The sequence below is a fragment of the Lagenorhynchus albirostris genome, chromosome 7, assembly GCF_949774975.1.
Source record: "Lagenorhynchus albirostris chromosome 7, mLagAlb1.1, whole genome shotgun sequence".
NCBI lineage: Eukaryota > Metazoa > Chordata > Mammalia > Artiodactyla > Delphinidae > Lagenorhynchus > Lagenorhynchus albirostris.
Genome location: NC_083101.1, coordinates 312209 through 325595, shown reverse-complemented (window position 1 = coordinate 325595; position 13387 = coordinate 312209). Strand labels below are relative to the sequence as shown.

General features: G+C 49.6%; 1 protein-coding gene across 2 annotated transcripts in view; it reads left to right on the top strand.

Moving 5' to 3' along the window:
• Positions 1-13387, top strand: part of CACNA1B (calcium voltage-gated channel subunit alpha1 B) — a 193062-nt gene that overhangs the window by 152668 nt on the left and 27007 nt on the right. For both annotated transcript variants that reach the window (XM_060153244.1, XM_060153245.1), the window contains exons 33-35: positions 3089-3205; positions 3767-3832; positions 12347-12438. In XM_060153244.1, the coding sequence (XP_060009227.1) occupies positions 3089-3205; positions 3767-3832; positions 12347-12438 (275 nt within the window). The remainder of the gene's footprint in view (positions 1-3088; positions 3206-3766; positions 3833-12346; positions 12439-13387) is intronic.

Here is a 13387-nt window from a genome sequence, read left to right as displayed (position 1 = left end):
GCGGACTCGGCTCTGCCCAGTGGCCTCTGACAAGGTCTCCTGTAGGGTCCTTCCTGGACGTATCTTCCGTGGGGGCCTGGCTGGGGGCACCAGGCTGGGGGGTTGGCCTGAGTAGAAAGAGGGGCACTGCCCCAGGAGGGAGCAGAGGGCTGGGCCCTCATCCAGCGTCGCTGATTCTTGTGTGCCCTGGTCAGCGAGCTTGTGTGGAGCCCGTGCAGGAGGTGTGGACGGAGCCTCCTTCCGGGTGAGGGGAGAGAGAAGATGCTGGGAGCAGAGTGAGCTGAGGCCATGCCTGCAAGTTCGTGCAAAGTAGCAGATTCTGAGATTCCTGCTACAGAAAGTGAACGCTTGTGATAAAGGGTTTCACAATCGGAGCAGAGAAGCTTGAGTTTTGAGAAAAGGCTGTTTGATGCTGCCAAAATACCAGGCCACATCTTTCGCACAGGCTCTGCTCGTGGCACCAGGCCTCTGCTCAGCCCTTCCTGTCCACCCGCTCTGTGCCCTCCTCTGCCTTCATGTCAATGTCCAGGGTACTGTGCGTGTGTGGGCTTTCTCCACAGGCTTTCTCTCCTTTCTCTCTCTCTCCCATCATCGGTCCCCTTGAGAACGAAGCTGAGTAGGAGAGCAGCTTGTCCCACGCTCTGCTGCACCTCATCCCTGGCACGTGTGTGGTCCCCGACACGTGCACAGTGTGAGGGGGGGCACCTCATTGTGCTGTGACTCTGACCAGAGGCAGTGATGCGCTTGGATGTAGGAGACGTGGGCCTCGGCCTGGGCTCCGTTTGCCTCTGTGGCGGCGTTTCAGTGCTCAATGCACCGTAAGTTCCTTTTCTCAGGGATTCCTCGCCCCCGGGCATGATGTCCTAACACCTCCATCGTGTAGAGGTGGAAGCTGGTGCTCAGTGGAGCTGGGGACCAGTGTTCCCTCAGCGTAAATCAGCTCCGTGTTGAGGGCTGTAAAGCTGGCCTTTCCTGGCTCAGAGGCAGGGGCCATAAGGAGGGGCCTGGCTTGGAAGTAGGTGGGGTTGCTCGTGGGTACAGCAGAAACCATGGACTTGGGGGGTCGGGGCATGTTGCATCCACCTCCAGGGGATTGGCTGAGGCCAGGGGTGACGGTGCGCAGCCAGGGGGAGGCCGCTGTGCGCTTGCTGCCCCTGCTGTCCCGCATGCAGTCTGCATGGTGGTGTCTGGCGGCTCGCGCACGGGTGCAGCCATGGTGCACTCAGCCTGTCACACTGTGGTTGCGGCATCTGGGGCCGCTGTCACCTCCGCCCTCACGGCTCTCTAGGGCTGTCTGTCTGTTGGCACGTGCACCTTCTCCTACGTGCCTGTGGAGCCCCGAGAGAGAAGCTGGGGAGGAGAGTTGGGACCTGGGTCTCAACAGAAAGTAGGAAGGGGCTGCGTTCACGCATCCAGTAACTGGAACGAACAGCGCCTTCCGCTGCCCGCTGTGGCCTCCGTCTCTTCCTTCTTACCCAGAAGCTTATATTTCCCCCCAGTATTTTCAGGAAATCTTGTCTGTCCCAACCGTCTGAGCAAATTGCTTTGGTCTCGGCCCCTCCAGACCCACCTGCGCAGGTGGTTTGAAAGCAGACACCCCTGAGGTGGCAGCTCCCCCCTTTCTGTGGTTTACTGTCTTGTACAAAGGGTATCCTGGCACCGTAGGCAGTCCCCCCTTGCATCCCTGTGCCCGTCCTCCTGAGGCGACTGGCTCACCTGAGAGTCCTCAGGCCCACGGGGCTCAGAGAGTGTGGATATGTCTCATCCACCCTGAGGTCCTCTTGCCCCAGCGCGAGCCGGTGAGGGAGCTGCAGGGAAACGAGTACACCCTCCAGGGTCACACCCCGAGGTCCACTTCTGCCTGCGTGCTGATCTGGGCCACAGCCGGCCCTCCTCGTGCCTGCCAACTGCCGCCTCTCCCTGTGGCACTGTCCAAAACCCGGGAGCCGTCCCCCAGGGTAGCTGTAAGCCCCTCGCCAGCAGAGACAGTCCAGAGTCCCTGGTGGGAAGCAAAGAAGCCAGCCCCTGAGACAGGCAGTGGAGGGGCGGAGTGAGGCCCGTCTCTCCACCAATGCCTCGTCCCAGCCAAGGCCAGATGGGCAGCCCTGGAGGGAGGACGCGGCTCTGCCCAGGCCCCGCCGCCTCCTGCGTGAGCTCTGCCGCTGCACCTGTGCTCTCTTTTCTCTGTATTTGACCACTGCATCTGGCAGCACAATGTGTCTAGCCTGAGCTGCTTGCATATTTCAAAGCAGCCAAGTGTGGGGAAGCTGACCTCAGGCTGCGCGTGGGCACCTGGTTTCCAAGCAGACAGGACAGGAAGCCGCCCGGGCCTGCGAGCACCCCTGCCTACTCACGGACGCCGAGCAGGGCCGTGCCCCCGAAAGGGATGGCCAGGAATTCAGGCGCCCCTGGGCCAAGGTGGAAGCCTCGCTCCCGGGTCATCCGTGCAGTCCAGAGACGGTTGGGTTCGTTTGTGCCTGACTTCGACCCTTTGGATGAGGGGACCGTGCGAGATGGCTTGGGCTCTCTGGGGCAGACACCGGATAGTGGGCTGCAGAGGTGTCTTCCCTGGCGTGGGCAGCAGGACCGACACCACCTACGTCTCCTGCGGTGACCTGCGTGCGGGCACCTGCCCAGGCCCGGAGGAAGGGCCTGCCTCTCGGCTGGGCCCCAGGCAGGCCGGGGCTTTGCTGGCCGTGTGGTAGCCCTGCCCCTGGGCGGCTGGGCCGTGCCCTGTGAGAGGCCGTCAGTGTTGGAGGCCTGGCTTCAGGCATCCTCCCCTTCCACGTGGCAGCGGGGGGGGGGGGGGTGTGCTTCATGGGACTTTCCTCTGCCCCTCCCTGTGGAGGGCGTTTCTCTGATTTGCTGCATGGGAAGCGGTTTGCAAAGACAAGCTTCACTCTTGGAAGGTTTCCTGGTGGCTGATTGCTGCTTAGACTGTGAAGCGGTGACTTTTTGTTCCGTTCTCTCTCTTCACCCGCTTTTCTTTGGGGCACAGTGACTTGGGGAGGTGGGGTGGGGTGTGGCCGCCCTGCGCCTGTGGGAGGCTGGTCCCCGAAGGTCAGAGCATAACCTCTCTTCCCTGCAGAACAACTTCATCAACCTCAGCTTCCTCCGCCTCTTCCGCGCCGCCCGACTCATCAAGCTGCTCCGCCAAGGCTACACCATCCGCATCCTGCTCTGGACCTTCGTCCAGTCCTTCAAGGTGAGGCTGGGCGTGGCCAGGCGCGGCCTGACCCCTCCCTTGTGCAGGCTGGGGCCTTCTGCCGCCACCGCCCGAGCGCCCTCCTCGGGAAGGCCGGGGCGGGGCCCACACCTCCCGTGGCCCCCGTTGTCCCGTGATGGTTTGTAAGGACGCTTTCACACCTCCCGTGGCCCCCGTTGTCCCGTGATGGTTTGTAAGGACGCTTTCACACCTCCCGTGGCCCCCGTTGTCCCGTGATGGTTTGAAAGGACGCTTTCACACCTCCCGTGGCCCCCGTTGTCCCGTGATGGTTTGTAAGGACGCTTTCAGGCTTATGGAGAGTATCTTGTTTATGCTCACCAAGGGCTGAGGTGGCTTTTATGGCTTGATTTGTAGATGAAGGAGTTGACAGTAGCTTGGTGGTCAGTGGGGTGGGTCTGCAGTCAGCTGAGGCCAGTGTGGCCCCAGAGACCCAGCCACCATCCGCTCTGCCGATGAGGCTCAGGCCAGGGGGCAGGCCTCTCTCCTGGAGCTGACCTGTCCTCCCTCCTGGAGCTGACCTGCCCTCCCGTGTCTCTACAGGCGCTGCCCTACGTGTGCCTGCTCATCGCCATGCTGTTCTTCATCTACGCCATCGTCGGCATGCAGGTGGGTGTGCGCGGGGCCATCGCACGATAACGATGGCACGTTCGCACTTCGGCAACGTTTCTATGAGCCAGGTGCCGTTCTAAGCGCTTTATGAACTTAATCCTCAGAAAGACTCTTCTGTGGCTGAGGCCAAGCAGTGCCACCCTTTGTGGGCAGATGCCCGGCCCTGCTGTCTAGTGGAATCCTGCTGGGGTGTGCTAGGGCGCTGGTGGGCACGATTGCTTGAGTGCTGGGCACCCACGGCGGTGGAGTGTTTGAGCACATCTGCAGGATGCCGAGTGGCCTGCGGCGCAGCAGCTGGTCATTCTTTTGGCCCAGCAGCACTTCTGAAGGACAAGCGTCCTGATCCTGTACCGGAGATTATATGCTGTTGAAGGAAAAAGTCAACAGGATCATACCAGGTCACTGTCCTGGTCAAAATTAGCTTTTGCGTAACTTACCTTTATTTTGTCAAAGAACGCTTTGTCAGCTATTTGGGAAAATGTTTAAAATACACAAAGCAGTGTCCCAGTTGATACTTTTGGCATCTGGCCACTTTCCAGTAGTAGGGATGGGAGATGGACTCAAATGTTAATTTGTAGTGGAAGGAGACAGTGTCTAAAGGTTAGCTGAAAACTGATTTTTAAACTCAATTTCCAGGGGTTGAAAAGTTGTCTTGCTTAAAATTTGCTGAGATCTGATGCTGTTTAAAACAAACATATATTTTTTCTTGCTTTGGTATGTGGGCATACAAAGACATATGTCACTGATCTTTATTTTATTTTATTTTTTATTTTTTTTTACATCTTTATTAGAGTATAATTGCTTTACAATGGTGTGTTAGTTTCTGCTTTATAACAAAGTGAATCAGTTATACATATACATATGTTCCCATATCTCTTCCCTCTTGCGTCTCCCTCCCTCCCACCCTCCCTATCCCACCCCTCCAGGCGGCCACAAAGCACTGAGCTGATCTCCCTGTGCTATGCGGCTGCTTCCCAGTAGCTATCTACCTTACATTTGGTAGTGTATATATGTCCATGCCTCTCTCTCGCTTTGTCACAGCTTACCCTTCCCCCTCCCCATAGCCTCACGTCCATTCTCTAGTAGGTTTGTGTCTTTATTCCTGTCTTACCCCTAGGTTCTTCATGACATTTTTTTTCTTAAATTCCATATATATGTGTTAGGATACAGTATTTATCTTTCTCTTTCTGACTTACTTCACTCTGTATAACAGACTCTAGGTCTATTTACCTCATTACAAATAGCTCAATTTCGTTTCTTTTTATGGTTGAGTAATATTCCATTGTATATATGTGCCACATCTTCTTTATCCATTCATCCAGTGATGGACACTTAGGTTGTTTCCATCTCCGGGCTATTGTAAATAGAGCTGCAATGAACATTTTGGTACATGACTCTTTTTGAATTATGGTTTTCTCAGGGTATATGCCCAGTAGTGGGACTGCTGGGTCATATGGTAGTTCTATTGGTAGTTTTTTAAGGAACCTCCATACTGTTCTCCATAGTGGCTGTACCAATTCCCATTCCCACCAGCAGTGCAAGAGTATTCCCTTTTCTCCACACCATCTCCAGCATTTATTGTTTCTAGATTTTTTTGATGATGGCCATTCTGACCAGTGTGAGATGATATCTCATTGTAGTTTTGATTTGCATTTCTCTAATGATTAATGATGTTGAGCATTCTTTCATGTGTTTGTTGGCAGTCTGTATATCTTCTTTGGAGAAATGTCTATTTAGGTCTTCTGCCCATTTTTGGATTGGGTTGTTTGGTTTTTTGTTATTGAGCTGCTTATAAATTTTGGAGATTAATCCTTTGTCGGTTGCTTCATTTGCAAATATTTTCTCCCATTCTGAGGGTTGTCTTTTGGTCTTGTTTATGGTTTCCTTTGCTGTGCAAAAGCTTTGAAGTTTCATTGGGTCCCGTTTGTTTATTTTTGTTTTTATTTCCATTTCTCTAGGAGGTGGGTCAAAAAGGATTTTGCTGGGATTTATGTCATAGAGTGTTCCACCTATGTTTTCCTCTAAGAGTTTGAGAGTTTCTGGCCTTACATTTAGGTCTTTAATCCATTTTGAGCTTATTTTTGTGTATGGTGTTAGGGAGTGATCTAATCTCGTACTTTTACATGTACCTGTCCAGTTTTCCCAGCACCACTTATTGAAGAGGCTGTCCTTTCTCCACTGTACATTCCTGCCTCCTTTATCAAAGATAAGGTGACCATATGTGCATGAGTTTATCTCTGGGCTTTCTATCCTGTTCCATTGATCTATCTTTCTGTTTTTGTGCCAGTACCATACTGTCTTGATTACTGTAGCTTTGTAGTATAGTCTGAAGTCAGGGAGCCTGATTCCTCCAGCTCCGTTTTTCATTCTCAAGATTGCTTTGGCAATTCGGGGTCTTTTGTGTTTCCATACAAATTGTGAAATTTTTTGTTCTAGTTCTGTGAAAAATGCCAGTGGTAGTTTGATAGGGATTGCATTGAATCTGTAGATTGCTTTGGGTAGTAGAGTCATTTTCACAATGTTGATTCTTCCAATCCAAGAACATGGTATATCTCTCCATATATTTGTATCATCTTTAATTTCTTTCATCAGTGTCTTATAATTTTCTACATACAGGTCTTTTGTCTCCTTTGGTGGGTTTATTCCTAGATATTTTATTCTTTTTGTTGCAATGGTAAATGGGAGTGTTTTCTTGATTTCACTTTCAGATTTTTCATCATTAGTGTATAGGAATGCCAGAGATTTCTGTGCATGAATTTTGTATCCTGCTACTTTACCAAATTCATGCCAGAGATTTCTGTGCATTAATTTTGTATCCTGCTACTTTACCAAATTCATTGATTAGCTCTAGTAGTTTTCTGGTAGCATCTTTAGGATTCTCTATGTATAGTATCATGTCATCTGCAAACAGTGACAGATTTACTTCTTCTTTTCCGATTTGGATTCCTTTTATTTCCTTTTCTTCTGTGATTGCTGTGGCTAAAACTTCCAAAACTATGTTGAATAAGAGTGGTGAGAGTGGGCAGCCTTGTCTTGTTCCTGATCTTAGTGGAAATGCTTTCAGTTGTTCACCATTGAGGACGATGTTGGCTGTGGGTCTGTCATATATGGCCTTTATTATGTTGAGGAAAGTTCCCTCTATGGCTACTTTCTGCAGGGTTTTTATTATAAATGGGCGTTGAATTTTGTCGAAAGCTTTCTCTGCATCTATTGAGATGATCATATGGTTTTTCTCCTTCAATTTGTTAATATGGTGTATCACGTTGATTGATTTGCGTATATTGAAGAATCCTTGCATTCCTGGAATAAACCCAACTTAATCATGGTGTATGATCCTTTTAGTGTGCTGTTGGATGCTGTTTGCTAGTATTTTGTTGAGGATTTTTGCATCTATGTTCATCAGTGATATTGGCCTGTAGTTTTCTTTCTTTGTGACATCCTTGTCTGGTTTTAGAATCAAGGGTGGCCTCATAGAATGAATTTGGGAGTGTTCCTCCCTCTGCTATATTTTGGAAGAGTTTGAGAAGGATAGGAGTTAGCTCTTCTCTAAATGTTTGATAGAATTCGCCTGTAAAGCCATCTGGTCCTGGGCTTTTCTTTGTTGGAAGATATTTAATCACAGTTTCAATTTCAGTGCTTGTGATTGGTCTGTTCATATTTTCTATTTCTTCCTGATTCAGTCTTGGCAGGTTGTGCATTTCTAAGAATTTGTCCATTTCTTCCAGGTTGTCCATTTTATTGGCCTAGAGTTGCTTGTAGTAATCTCTCATGATCTTTTGTATTTCTGCAGTGTCAGTTGCTACTTCTCCGTTTTCATTTCTAATTCTATTGATTTGAGTCTTCTCCCTTTTTTTCTTGGTGAGTCTGGCTAATGGTTTATCAATTGTGTTTATCTTCTCAAAGAACCAGCTTTTAGTTTTATTGATCTTTGCTATCGTTTCCTTCATTTCTTTTTCATTTATTTCTGACCTGATTTTTATGATTTCTTTCCTTCTGCTAACTTTGGGGTTTTTCTGTTCTTCTTTCTCTAATTGCTTTAGGTGCAAGGTTAGGTTGTTTGTTCGAGATGTTTCCTGTTTCTTAAGGTAGGATTGTATTGCTATAAACTTCTCTCTTAGAACTGCTTTTGCTGCATCCCATAGGTTTTGGGTCGTCATGTCTCCATTGTCATTTGTTTCTAGGTATTTTTTGATTTCCTCTTTGATTTCTTCAGTGATCACTTCGTTATTAAGTAGTGTATTGTTTAGCCTCCATGTGTTTGTATTTTTTACAGATCTTTTCCTGTAATTGATATCTAGTCTCATAGCATTGTGGTCAGAAAAGATACTTGATACAATTTCAATTTTCTTAAATTTACCAAGGCTTGATTTGTGACCCAAGATATGATCTATCCTGGAGAATGTTCCATGAGCACTTGAGAAAAATGTGTATTCTGTTGTTTTTGGGTGGAATGTCCTATAAATATCAATTAAGTCCATCTTGTTTAATGTATTATTTAAAGTTTGTGTTTCCTTATTTATTTTCATTTTGGATGATCTGTCCATTGGTGAAAGTGGAGTGTTAAAGTCCCCTACTATGAATGTGTTACTGTCGATATCCCCTTTTATGGCTGTTAGTATTTCCCTTATGTATTGAGGTGCTCCTATGTTGGGTGCATAAATATTTACAATTGTTATATCTTCTTCTTGGATCGATCCTTTGATCATTATGTAGTGTCCTTCTTTGTCTCTTGTAATAGTCTTTATTTTAAAGTCTATTTTGTCTGATATGAGAATTGCTACGCCAGCTTTCTTTTGGTTTCCATTTGCATGGAATATCTTTTTCCATCCCCTTACTTTCAATCTGTATGTGTCTCTAGGTCTGAAGCGGGTCTCTTGTAGACAGTATATATATGGGTCTTGTTTTTGTATCCATTCAGCCAATCTGTGTCTTTTGGTGGGAGCATTTAGTCCATTTACATTTAAGGTAATTATTGCTATGTATGTTCCTATTCACATTTTCTTAGTTGTTTGGGGTTCGTTATTGTAGGTCTTTTCCTTCTCTTGTGTTTCTTGCCTAGAGAAGTTCCTTTAGCATTTGTTGTAAAGCTGGTTTGGTGGTGCTGAACTCTCTCAGCTTTTGCTTGTCTGTAAAGGTTTTAATCAAATCTGAATGAGATTCTTGCTGGGTAGAGTAATCTTGGTTGCAGGTTTTTCTCCTTCATCACTTTAAATATGTCCTGCCACTCCCTTCTGGCTTGCAGAGTTTCTGCTGAGAGATCAGCTGTTAACCTTATGGGGATTCCCTTTTGTGTTACTTGTTGTTTTTCCCTTGCTGCTTTTAATATGTTTTCTTTGTATTTAACTTTTGACAGTTTGATTAATATGTGTCTTGGCGTATTTCTCCTTGGATTTATCCTGTATAGGACTCTCTGTGCTTCCTGGACTTGATTAACTATTTCCTTTCCCATATTAGGGAAGTTTTCAACTATAATCTCTTCAAATATTTTCTCAGTCCCTTTCTTTTTCTCTTCTTCTTCTGGGACCCCTATAATTCGAATGTTGGTGTGTTTAATGTTGTCCCAGAAGTCTCTGAGACTGTCCTCAGTTCTTTTCATTCTGTTTTCTTTATTCTGCTCTGCAGTAGTTATTTCCACTATTTTATCTTCCAGGTCACCTATCCATTCTTCTGCCTCAGTTATTCTGCTATTGATCCCATCTAGAGTATTTTTCATTTCATTTATTGTGTTGTTCTTCATTGTTTGTTTCATCTTTAGTTCTTCTAGGTCCTTGTTAAATGTTTCTTGCATTTTCTCTATTCTATTTCCAAGATTTTGGATCATCTTTACTATCATTATTCTGAATTCTTTTTCAGGTAGACTGCCTATTTCCTCTTCATTTGTTAGGTCTGGTGGGTTTTTATCTTGCTTCTTCATCTGCTGTGTGTTTTTCTGTCTTCTCATTTTGCTTATCTTACTGTGTTTGGGGTCTCCTTTTTGCAGCCTGCAGGTTCATAGTTCCCGTTGTTTTTGGTGTCTGTCCCCAGTGGCTAAGGTTGGTTCAGTGGGTTGTGTAGGCTTCCTGGTGGAGGGGACTAGTGCCTGTGTTTTGGTGGATGAGGCTGGATCTTGTCTTTCTGGTGGGCAGGTCCACGTCTGGTGGTGTGTTTTGGGGGTGTTTGTGGACTTATTATGATTTTAGGCAGCCTCTCTGCTAATGGGTGGGGTTGTGTTCCTGTCTTGCTAGTTGTTTGGCATAGAGTGTCCAGCAGTGTAGCTTGCTGGTCATTGAGTGAAGCTGGGTGCTGGTGTTGAGATGTAGATCTCTGGGAGATTTTCGCCGTTTGATATTATGTGGAGCTGGGAGGTCTCTTGTGGACCAGTGTCCTGAAGTTGGCTCTCCCACCTCAGAGGCACAGCACTGACTCCTGCACCAAGAGCCTTTCATCCACACGGCTCAGAATAAAAGGGAGACAAAGTAGAAAGAAAGAAAAAGAAAGAAAGAAAGAAAGAAGATAAAATAAAATAAAGTAACATAAAATAAAATAAAGTTATTAAAATAAAAAATATTAAGAAAAAAAATTTTTTTTAAGAAAAGAAACGGTTAGAACCCTAGGACAAATGGTGGAAGCAAAGCTATACAGACAAAATCTCACACAGAAGCATACACATACACACTCACAAAAAGCGGAAAAGGGGAAAAAATCATAAATCTTGCTCTTCAAGTCCACCTCCTCAATTTGGGATGACTCGTTGTCTATTCATGTATTCCACAGATGCAGGTACATCAAGTTGATTGTGGAGCTTTAATCCGCTGCTCCTGAGGCTGCTGGGAGAGATTTCCCTTTCTCTTCTTTGTTCTCACAGCTCCAGGGGCTCAGCTTTGGATATGGCCCCGCCTCTGCGTGTAGGTCGCAGGAAGGCGTCTGTTCTTCGCTCAGACAGGACGGGGTTAAAGGAGCCGCTGATTTGGGGGCTCTGGCTCACTCAGGCCGGGGGGGAGGGAGGGGCACGGAGTGCGGGGCGGGCCTGCGGCAGCAGAGGCCGGCATGACGTTGCACCAGCCTGAGGTGCGCGGTGCGTTCTTCTGGGGAAGTTGTCCCTGGATCCCGGGACCCTGGCAATGGCGGGCTGCACAGGCTCCCCGGAAGGGGGGTGTGGATAGTGACCTGTGCTCGCACACAGGCTTCTTGGTGGCGGCAGCAGCGGCCTTAGCGTCTCCCGCCCGTCTCTGGGGTCCGGGCTGTTAGCCGCGGCTCACGCCCGTCTCTGGAGCTCCTTTAAGCGGCGCTCTTAATCCCCTCTGCTCGCGCACCAGGAAACAAAGAGGAAAGAAAAAGTCTCTTGCCTCTTCGGCAGGTCCAGACTTTTCCCCGGACTCCCTCCCGGCCAGCCGTGGTGCACTAACCCCTTCAGGCTGAGTTCACGCCGCCAACCCCAGTCCTCTCCCTGCGCTCCAACCGAAGCCCGAGCCTCAGCTCCCAGCCCCGCCCGCCCTGGCGGGGGAGCAGACAAGCCTCTCGGGCTGGTGAGTGCCGGTCGGCACCGATCCTCTGTGCGGGAATCTCTCCGCTTTGCTCTCCGCACCCCTGTTGCTGCGCTCTCCTCCGCGGCGCCGAAGCTTCCCCCTACGCCACCCACAGTCTCCACCCGCGATGGGGCTTCTAGTGTGTGGAAACCTTTCCTCCTTCACAGCTCCCTCCCACTGGTGCAGGTCCCGTCCCTATTCTTTTGTCTCGGTTTATTCTTTTTTCTTTTGCCCTACCCAGGTACGTGGGGGGTTTCTTGCCTTTTGGGAGGGCTGAGGTCTTCTGCCAGCGTTCAGTAGGTGTTCTGTAGGAGTTGGTCCACGTGTAGATGTATTTCTGGTGTATCTGTGGGGAGGAAGGTGATCTCCGCGTCTTACTCTTCTGCCATCTTCCCCTCGTCCCAAAGCCTGGTCTGTATTTTTGATGGATAGATGATGATTCGTACATTTTCATCTGGATTCGAGTTTAAGCTGCTTAGAGTTAGGGACTCATTTGCATTTCTAACCTTGAAAGAAAGAAATTAAAATGGATAGAAAACCCATTGTGATGTTTGCACAGAATTGTAAAGAGAAAGGTTCAAGTGACTATCGTAGTATCAGTATAATTACTGGTTTGGAGTCATTGATGAGAGAGTGAATTTTAAAACGCTTCCCTTCTTCTGTCTGGCAGAGCCCACCAAGACTTAGCTCTGGGTCCCCCGCTTTTACTAGTCACTCTGGGAGATCCCTGGACAGGCTCAGAGCCAGAGCCAGCGCACGCTGGGCCGTGGGACAGGGATACGTTTGCCTCTCCAGAGGTTTTCTCTACCCTGGAAATGCACAGACGCTGCTGGAGCTGGAAGCCACCAGCCCCGGCAGCAGTGGTGGCGGCTTCTGTCGGGGTTATCTGGCTCAGGGCAGCGTCCTGTCCCATGTGGGTGCACACGTGCACACACACCGTCTCCTGCCCGGCTGCAGCTCCTGAAGACCCAGCAGCAGTGGTCTGCAGCCTTCTTCTCCACTTCAGGTGTTTGGAAACATCGCCCTGGATGACGACACCAGCATCAACCGGCACAACAACTTTCGGACGTTTCTACAAGCCTTGATGCTGCTGTTCAGGTGCGTTGTGGGGAGGTGGGTCCAGGCTCACTGGCTTCTTCACTCAGGATGGGACCACCCCCCAGCCCTGGTCACACTGGCTTCTCCGCAGCGGACCTTTCCAGTTTCTCTTCTTTCCCTGCTTGTTCTTCCCTAAGGGCTCCTGGGCTTCAAGACAGCCCGAAGGGGAGGCCCTGAGGAGGTCAGCCTGAGAGCGCCAGGCCGGGCCCGCCTCCTCCACCTTGTCTCTGCTCCCCGGCGGCAGCTGCAAGGCCTCCAGTGGGGCTGCAGCCCGAGAGGTCTGGGAGGACAGAAGGTGTCCAAAGGGCTTTTCTTGGTGTGCCAGGCCAGGCTTCCCGCGTGCTCACCTTAGTGATTCGGGGATCTGTGCCATCAGGAGAAGCAGGGCAGTGGAGCGCTGCTGTCAGCAGCTTGCACCCGCTCGGTGGCCCAGGGAACCCAGCCGGCCAGCAGTGCCGTTCTGATGGGAGCTGCAGTTCCTGAGGCTCGGGGGTGCGGCCAAGGGGAGCACCAGGGCGGGGCCTGGAGGAGCACAGGCTGGTGTCCGCTCAGAGGCCTCCCTGCGCGGATGTGTGTGGGACGGCTCCCCCGCCATGGCTGTCAGGCGTGGACACCTGTGGGCTGGGGCTGTCCACCCGCCTGGCTTGAGAATGCACTTGTGGGCGGAGGCCAGAGAGTGGAACGTGTCTCCCTCCTTCCCCGTGACCCTAGGAGGGGAGAAAAGAGCTCTTTGTAGTGACTTATGGTAGAGGGGTCCTGACAGCACACCCTGCCTTGGGCCCTTTCCTGAGGTTTCACCATCTGTGTTCACTTATGTAAATGCATCGGGCGGGCTGCTGCCAGGCCCACCCTTGGGGACCCCCAGCACATCTGGCCCTATGCAGATGCGTTTTGGGCACCGTGGGAGTTCTTCTTTATATGGAGGGTGAGCTCAGATCAGGCCTGCTTC